Source organism: Oncorhynchus mykiss, chromosome 9, assembly GCF_057628025.1.
Source record: "Oncorhynchus mykiss isolate SJ-2025 chromosome 9, ASM5762802v1, whole genome shotgun sequence".
NCBI lineage: Eukaryota > Metazoa > Chordata > Actinopteri > Salmoniformes > Salmonidae > Oncorhynchus > Oncorhynchus mykiss.
The window spans coordinates 54,105,503-54,115,062 of record NC_143030.1 but is presented as its reverse complement, the minus strand read 5'-3'; the positions used below and the strand labels follow the sequence as shown (position 1 = coordinate 54,115,062).

General features: G+C 43.4%; 1 protein-coding gene across 1 annotated transcript; it reads left to right on the top strand.

Annotated features, from left to right (window-relative positions):
* Positions 1-4,291: 4,291 nt before the first annotated feature.
* LOC110532280 (G protein-coupled receptor 37-like 1) lies at positions 4,292-7,832 on the top strand. The gene is made up of 2 exons (XM_021616026.3): positions 4,292-5,272; positions 6,077-7,832. Exons 1-2 carry the CDS (start codon positions 4,613-4,615, stop codon positions 6,902-6,904), a joined length of 1,488 nt encoding a protein of 495 aa, XP_021471701.2. The 5' UTR covers positions 4,292-4,612; the 3' UTR covers positions 6,905-7,832.
* The last annotated feature ends 1,728 nt before the right edge of the window (positions 7,833-9,560 follow it).

Genomic DNA, 9,560 nt, shown 5'->3' with positions numbered 1-9,560 from the left:
TTCTCTGCTGCCTGTGACTGGAACGAATTGCAAAAATCGCTGAAGTTGGAGACTTTTATCTCCCTCACCAACTTCAAACATCTGCTATCTGAGCAGCTAACCGATCGCTGCAGCTGTACATAGTCTATCGGTAAATAGCCCACCCAATTTACCTACCTCATCCCCATACTGTTTATATTTATTTACTTTTCTGCTCTTTTGCACACCAGTATCTCTACCTGTACATGACCATCTGATCATTTATCACTCCAGTGTTAATCTGCAAAATTTTAATTATTTGCCTACCTCCACATGTGTTTTGCACACAATGTATATAGACTCTCTTTTTTTTTTTTTTTTTTTTTCTACTGTGTTATTGACTTGTTAATTGTTTACTCCATGTGTAACTCTGTGTTGTCTGTTCACACTGCTATGCTTTATCTTGGCCAGGTCGCAGTTGTAAATGAGAACTTGTTCTCAACTAGCCTACCTGGTTAAATAAAGGTGAAATAAATAAACAAATGTAGTGAGATTCAGACATTTCCCTTGTCTTTTCTCTTTTACAAAGCCTATGGTGACTAATCCTGTTTAACTGGAATTATTTAAAATGATCCTGTATTTGAATCTGAATCTCAACCTATTGCCATACTTTGCTGGATGTTTACTATTCCAGATGTCACTTTCTTACCATACTTTACCATCTAGGGTTCTCGGTTACTACATCTTCATGGTTTGCTTAAGTAAAAGCATGATAAAGTATTGAACAGCATTTAGGCTGATGTAGCAAACACGTTACAGCCTCTGGGCTTGTGTTGATTGTTGACAACTCATGTAGTGACTGGCAAATCATGCTCAGCCTTCGGCCTGGACTTCCTGTCGCAGTCAAGGCGTGATACAGTCTGAGGCTGAGCCAAGCTGTTGTAAGAGACGTCTTGTTGCTTTCCTTACACACCACAATATGTAGGCCTATTCAATCCAAATATAGCCTCTCTTTCATGGTTTTCTAGAGGGAAGCTCTAATCGGTTGAGATCTCATCTGGCCATTCAAAAGGTCAGTGTTTGAGAAAATGACATTTCTAACAATGTGCCAGTTAACTTATCATAGCAATAGTTTTCCAACCTTATCTAAAGTACTTTCTTGCAGTATTCCCAAGAATACAACTCTATAAACATGCAGTTCTTTCCTTCTCAATTTCTCATGAAATATTGATTTCACATGGCAGTCAGGCCATGTCACAAAAATGTGGGATCCTTTTGATCTGCTTCCTCCACCAGGAACATTTTCCAAACTGTAATGACAGCCAGAAGACCCTCTATTTTCCCCACGATTCCTCTGGTTAGCGCTGCCATTGAAAGGCCATTGTAACTGACTGACTGACTGCCTTTAACTCCCTTAACGTTCATGTCCCCGGCTGGACCATACCTGTACATCAGGCAGCAAATTTGATTATATTCCTTGGCCCATGTGAATGTGTCCATGGTGACCATTTGCATTTCAAGGTTCCTCAGTCTTGTCTCCATAGTGATGGAGAGAAAGGCCCAATGAAGGAGTGTGAAGCCCATAGAGGTCCACTGGACCTGGGGAACATTCTGTCTCACTCTCATTTTGATTAATTCCTCCTTTAGTAGGCTACCTCCAGTGATGGTTGGATAGACCCCACCTTCTCCTTTACAAGTAACACACAGACACTTTAAGCTTTGTCAAGCATGTAACATCCACTTTCTTGTAACCAAATGCACCATTACGATCCACTCTATTCCAACTAAGTGCAACAAAGGTTTTGTTAGTTCCCCCAAAATTAAGTAGCATGCTGCAAGGATTATTATCTTCATTGCTCTAAATCAAATCAAATTTATTTGCCACATAAACATGGTTAGCAGATGTTAATGCGAATGTAGCGAAATGCTTGTGCTTCTAGTTCCGACAATGCAGTAATAACCAACGAGTAATCTAACCTAACAATTCCAAAACTACTACCTTATACACACAAGTGTAAAGGGATAAAGAATATGTACATAAAGATATATGAATGAGTGATGGTACAGAACGGCATAGGCAAGATGCAGTAGATGGTATCGAGTACAGTATATACAGTATATATCTAGCGTATCTGAATCTGTTTTGAAATGCTCCAAGAAGAGAGATCAGTTGAGAGATCGAAAGAGATTTGATTTAGGCTTCGCTTTAGGCTTCGCTCATGTTTACTCAGTCAGCACAGTAAGCTATCGTAATAGTTTCAGCCATATCAAATAGTCATTAGATACTTCTGAGATTGGGTGTCTCTCAAGTAGACCGTCATCTATTTCATCAGCTAGGGAGAGAGAGAGAGAGAGAGGGAGAGAGAGAGAGAGAGAGAAAGAGAGAGAGAGACAGAGAGAGAGACAGAGAGAGAGAGACAGAGAGAGAGAGACAGAGAGAAAGAGAAACAGAGAGAGAGAGAGGGGTTACAGGGGGGCAGTTGACTGTTAAAACAACCGATGTTAAAGAAGGAAGGAACTAGCTGATTGTTCACCTGAAGTCAGCGACTTGGGAATGTTTGGGTCACTCAAAAAGTGAGACCCATTGTTTTCTACACAATGTCATTATTATTACACCTGGGAGTTAACTTTTGCTATTGTGGTTTGATGCACTGTATTCAAAGCTATAGATGTATGAGGGCTTTGACTATGAAACAAAACAAAATAAACTAGATCTGTGTTTTTGTATGTAACTGACTTGAGACCTGATCATCAGTGCTACAGATTCAGAATTTTGATATGTAATACGTTTTAAATCCTTTGAATTTTGGTAAGTGTGTTTTACATAGCACAGTTAAGCCAGGCCGTCTCTTTATGTCCAAAGCTGAACAGTTATTTTTTTTAAAGATGTTTCTTGTGCATAGATATGTCTGCCCTGCAGTGACCACGTTCTTCGTTCTCTATTGGCACAGCAACCATAAAAGGCCTCTCCTGCTGGGGAGACACGCCGACTGCCTCATTAGGGCATAGCATTACACATTTCAGTCTGACCCCAAAACTTAGCCTCTCTGGGGTCCTTGCCACAGATGACCCATGAAAAAGCCTCAGTCTTGCCCCTGCATCCGCAGCCAATGACCACCATATATAGGTACAAGAGAAACTACATTATAAAATATATCGGCCAACACAGGTGTAAGAGTGAAAATACCAACATATTTTTGTCAATTTGGAACAGAAGAGACAATTAAAGCCTACTAGGTAACATTTTGGCTTTGACAGTGAGTTCCATACCCTGCTTCATGAATGGCGTTTGTACTTTGTCGACTGTAAAATATGCTCTCCGCTTCAAAGGACACTAGAAACATACAGTATCTGAGTCTTAGGAAGTCACCTTTTACTGTGGAACCTGCTCACCCATTTATTTACAGAGAGATGAAGACTCATCCCATCACCTCCCTCTTTACAAACAGGGAATGACCATCCTGCTTCAAGTATTTAAACAATTATTCAAGCATTGGTTGCGTGTTTGAATCACATCATGGACAATTTGAGCATTTTAGCTAATTAGCAACTTTGCAACTACTTACTACTTTTTTAGCTACATTGCAACTTCTTAGCATGTTAGCTAACCCTTCCCCTAACAGAGAGGAAGAGGTGAAGCTAGAGGGTCTACCCTCGTCAAAATCTGTCCACATGAGAATTCGAAAACAAATCCCCACCTGGTCTGCTTATATTGGTCTGGTTATTAAGCAGACTAAGCAGACCAAGAACAAGTGGCCTGTCTTTCCGCCTTTTGGACAACGCCTCCCATTTTTAGGGCGGACACAAGACCATCGCATGATTATATACAGTATCTCTGACCCTAACCATAACGTTAACCTCTAACCCTAACCTTAACCCCTAACCATAACATTAACCTCTAACCCTAACCTTAACTCCAAACCCTAATCTTAACCCCTAACCCACATTCCAATTGATTGTAGATTAAGTAAACATCTCCACCTTTCCTATGGGAATTTCCTGTTGATACTGTTGTAGGTATAGTAGGGGGAGCTGAAACAGGACACACTTCCTTTACTACCAAAATATAGGGCACCTTTGGATAACACAACAGATCTGGTTATATAGATACCACACATCCAATAAAGATTTCTGCATTTGTCCTTGTTGATGTTGTGCCAGTGTCTTTGTTTGCATGACATTTTATTTCCTGAGGGATTCCACCAGAAAGTGATATTGAAATGAATGGGAATAGATAGGGATTGGGGATTGATGTACTTTTTGTGTAGATACTGCCCCCTACATGAAAAACATGAAACTGCAACTGATATGTCCAAGTATTTTGACCAGCAGAGGGCACTTTTGGGGGTCCACAGAGAAAAACAGATGGGGTTCGACTGTTGTCTTTCCCTTTCCAAAGGGACCAGCTACCCATGTCTGGGCAGGCAGTGTACTTGTTAACAGACTCACAGATGCTCCTATAGGACTGCAGCCACAGGACGCAGAGAGAGAGTTCCCCAAGCTTCAGCATCTCACCACGGATTGGCACATTCTTCTCTTCTCCTAAATTAACTTCTGCTGAGGGGCCTCATTTTTACCACGTCTCCTGCAGTGATCAAAGCTGTCAAGTTTTGGAATTTAAAGAAAATCTACTTTTCAGGCTACTCATCTCACGATGATTCCCTTTATTTCATTGGTGATACTATTGACAGTGTGGGCTTCCGATGCAAAAAATGTTCCACAGACAAACAGTGCATCTGTTGAAAAGGATATGTCAAATCTCGACATTCAAGTCATTCAAAGCCATGGTTATGGTGATGAGGATGTAAAACAACTGCAATTTGACAAACAGCACAAGAGAGCGCCGCGGGGCGCAGAGACCATGGACACAGACGCAGGTGAACCTCAGTCTACCTTCTCACAGTCTTATGAGAATGAATTCTTCACCACACCCAGAGCCACCCAGTTCTCTAACTCAACCCTAGACACTGGAGCCAACACAGATGGGGACCAGGACAATACCAGCACCACAGAGCGGGGCATCACCCACATCCACAACCCTCTGTACCCAGTGACTGACAGCTCCTACACTGCCTACGCTGTCATGTTCCTGTCCCTGGTGGTGTTCGCTGTGGGGATTATAGGGAACCTGGCTGTGATGTGCATCGTCTGGCACAACTACTACATGAGGAGTGCCTGGAACTACATCCTGGCCAGCTTGGCTTTCTGGGATTTCCTGGTGCTATGCTTCTGTTTACCTGTGGTGGTCTTCAATGAGCTCACCAATAAGAGGCTGCTGGGGGACATCTCATGCAGAGTGGTACCATATATGGAGGTGGGTTTGATTCCCCCCCCCCCCCCCCCCCCTCCCCCCCCACACACAACCATCATCACACCCCACCACCCCTCACCCCTCCCGCCATGGTGGAATCACTGTGGCCTTGTATGAAAATGATTAATGAGCATGGCTATGATCCCCAAGGACAGGTTTAGTACCTGTTGTTGCCTAAAACAACCCTCCATTTATTTTCTTGTGCTTTTGACTATGACATATTTACTCTGATTTATGACATTGTTGCAAATCAGCCAGTAAAATAAACGTATGGGTTGAATAATGTTTATGGGCCACATAGTGTTTTGAAATGTAAAATGTTGTAAATGTTTAAAACTGTAATATTTATAGTACCATTTTATGGTAAATTACATAGTTGTATGTAAGCCATGCATTTTGTGTACAATTTTATCTTGTCAAACTACAATTTAAACTAATAATTTTAAATCTCTACAGCTCATATGTAACAGGTTGGAAAGACTGCTTCCATGTTGAAACTGTTGTCTAATTGAAATGGCCAGTGATCCTGCCGTTGATCTGTTCTCTCAGACGGGTCATTTATGAGTGATGGGTTCAGAGTCTTAATGGGATATTTCTAGTTCCAGTGACATTCTGCTATAAAACCATGCTGTGTAAATGGTGTGTGCAAGGTGTGAAAATGTTTCCCTCATTCCACCCACATTTGTAGGTCAACAGATCATAACTGTCATACAAAAGAAGCATCTGCGGTAAGGATTTTGCAGAAGCAACAGCACACCATGAAAATTCTAGCATAGCTAACAAGTTTAACTCCATTTATCCCTCTAGGTGACTTCCCTAGGGGTGACTTCCTTCAGCCTGTGTGCCCTGGGTATCGACCGCTTTAATGCTACCACTAGCTCCCAGCCCAAGACCCGTCGGGTGGAGCGCTGTCAGTCCGTCCTGGCCAAGCTGCTGGTCATCTGGGTTGGTTCCATGGTGCTGGCGGCCCCAGAGCTGCTCCTATGGCAGCTCAGCCAGGCCGTGTCTCCAGCCACAGGGGCCTTGATGGACTCCTGCACCATGAACCCCACCTCCAACCTTCCCGAGTCCATCTACGCCCTGGTCATCAACTACCACGAGTGCCGCATGTGGTGGTACTTTGGCTGCTACTTCTGCCTGCCTGTAGTCTTCACCCTGCTGTGCCAGCTGGCCACCTGCCACGTGTCCAATGACGGTATCCCTGAGCGTCTGGAGGAGCGCTCCCCCTCCAAGAAGCAGAAGATACAACACAGTCAACAGGTAGAGCGCCAGCTCAACTGCACCGTGATGGCCCTGGCCGTGGTCTATGGCATCTGCGCCCTGCCGGAGAACGTGTGCAACATCGTTCTGGCCTACACCGCCATGCCCATCTCTGATGACACCGCCACCCTACTGGCCCTCATCAACCAGTTTTTCTTGTTCTTCAAGTCGTCGGTGACGCCGGTGCTGCTGTTGTGCCTCTGTAAGTCCCTGGGCCAGGCCTTCATGGACTGCTGCTGCTGCTGCTGTGAGGAGTGCCAACCTGGCAGTTCCTCTTCCCCTGGCACTGAGGCCAAACTCAAGAGCACATCCTCCATCTTCTTTGACAAAGCCAAGGACAGCTCCACCATCCTGTCAATCAGCGGGTCCAGCTGAATTGGCTTCTCCTACCTGCCTTTTCTTTCCATCCTATCACCTAACCTGATTAGATGTGGTAACAAAACAACTCACTTTTCAGCAGTGGACATTCCAACCTCAACCTCACCCCCTTTCCTCCCCAGTCCCACCACACAGGGATCAGATGCTGGATCTCTCCATGGACACGCCTTTTGTTTTCAGTGTTATTAGTCAGAGGACTGGGACCATTGTCAGTGTCACCTTCTCTGTAACTTTAAAGTCTGTAATGTCTCTCCTTTTGATGTTCTCTCCAAATAGAGACCACACCCCATCCAGTTTTAAGGTGGTTCATTTTACAGGAAGTTAAGACTGACTAAGTGCAGATTAGGAGAAGAGCTCCATTTAATATCTTTGTAGAAGTGTCACCCCAATGTTTTCATCCTACGGATTATTAGATCAAGATAAACTGAGTATTATGTTAGATTATTATGATAGGTTTGACTAACTAACATTCCCTTGGAGCCTCAGAGTGTGGGGCACTGAGATAATTATTTTTGATGTCACAGCCTATTTACATATCTGTTAAACAATGTGTGTTCTCTCACTAGCCAACACAGACAAGTGTGCCATAGAATTTTCTTCATGCCCCCCCCCCCCCCCCCCCCAACTCCAGATGGAGCTAATTCATCTTTAGCCATCCCGTATCACTGTATACATTATTACTTTGAGTTTTATTAATAATCAAGAGGGATGGTTAAGACGTAGTAATTTCCATCAAAGTGCTGTGAATAATAAATATTTGACGAGATCATCATGAAAAGTCACTGTACAGAGGTCAAGGTTATCAACCGGTTATAAGAAGGTCAAGAGAGAAGTCACCTCATTTTGTGAATAAGAGAAAAAATGGTTCTGAGATGTAAATCCGGCTGTAGTGTTGTTAATTTATCCAATAAAGGTTTATAATTTATCAGCGCTTGTCATTTTTCTCCTAGAGGGGTGTTGGGTGATTAGTGCTTGACTGAGCATCCCATTGACCATCTGAAACTCAATAATGGGGTTGTCCCCCTGAGCTGGAGCATATTTTTCCTCTCACTGATACAGGCTTTGGACAGCAGCAGAGCTGCTCTCATAAGGGTATCCTTGTTCTCCAGGGGCCGATGGAACCCTACATTCTGAATATCAATGCCCTGTTACTACAGTTAAGTTGCCAGGTTACCGTCCCAAAATTCACGTGTATTGCAGACTGGCCAAAGCTGGGCAGGCTTTCCACCATTTTCTCACCCTGCCTGGTTCCCCCGGAAACAGGGGGTTTTAACTGTCCAAATCAACATGGGGTGCTGCTGCATGTTCTCTCATGTTGTGGTGAAGGATAGAAGGAAAATAAATGATGTAGAAATGTTTCTAGTTTGTTTTATTTCACTTTTTTTTTTAAAATGGAGACGGACAAGGGTTAAGGTCAAAGTTGAATTTCTCCTTCTCAATTGCCACCGAAGTAATCGCTTTATAAAAGGTGAATGCCGACAAGAAAGAGGTAAGATGGGGCTGTTTGAAAGGGGATCATAAACATTGCCCAATTGTTTTTACAGGCAACATACCATAAATCCTTTGAAATAAGTATTACAGTATTACAGTATTACAGTATGACAAGCTTGCACACAAATAACACACAATGGCAGTGCCAGAAAATAGGTCCATTTACATTTCTGCACACTTGTCTTTGGTGTTTCACAAATATAATACCAATGATTTCTCCACAATGACTTCTTGCCTAACATGTTTTCAGTAATCTGACAATGCAGGGCAAAACTGAAATAGTTTCATAAAGTATTCAGTCATGTTCTTTTCAATCAAATGAGCCACGATCTCTGCTTTGTACAAGTGCATATGATCTGATCTATGTTGATACCTTCTATCCTATTTCTGCTTGTGATGCCAGCTCGCTATGTCATCATGTACATTGAACTTTTCATCCTGGATGACTCATTCTGTTTCTTCACCTGTTGTAGTGCTTCATAAACCGTCCCTCTGCCTCAGTCCTTGTATATTAGTGGACTGGCGTTGGATGTTGTGGCAGGGGCTGTCTGTTGATTTGTGTTGGTGGCTTCATTAAGGAAACAGAGAGGGGACTGTTAACTGTGCAGTCATTAGTGGCCAGGGGAGCTGAAGAGCTCTGTGCTCACTGCTAATGAGGCTCCAGCACCTCTCTCTCTCTTTCTCTCTCTCTCTCTCTCTCTCTCTCTCACACACACACAAACACACACACACACACACACACACACACACACACACACACACACACACACACACACACACACACACACACACACACACACACACACACACACACACACACACACACACACACACACACACACACACACACAGTCATCTGCCCAGGCCCTGACAGCCTCTGAACAGGCTCCAAGACCCAGAGAGAGAAACTCTAAAGAGGTCAACCCCCCGAAAAAACACCCTCCTCTGTCTAACCCTGTCAATCAGTGCATATTTTAAGGAACCAGACTGTCTCTGTAGATTCCCACTGACTTCTAAGTCAATCACCATTGGTTATTGGTAGGCCCTATTGGCTTACAGGTGATCTTTGACATGCTTTCCAATCAGGTTTTCTTGAGTTTCATTGTGGCGGTGATCTCTGATTGAACCTAGCCCATCCATCAGAAAATGATCATGTCACCAA

Excerpts from the sequence above, each read along its gene's own strand:
- LOC110532280 (XM_021616026.3), top strand. The coding sequence starts at position 4,613 with ATGATTCCCTTTATTTCATTGGTGATACTATTGACAGTGTGGGCTTCC. Across the intron at positions 5,273-6,076 it reads GAGTGGTACCATATATGGAG|GTGACTTCCCTAGGGGTGAC; the intron begins GTGGGTTTGATT and ends TTATCCCTCTAG.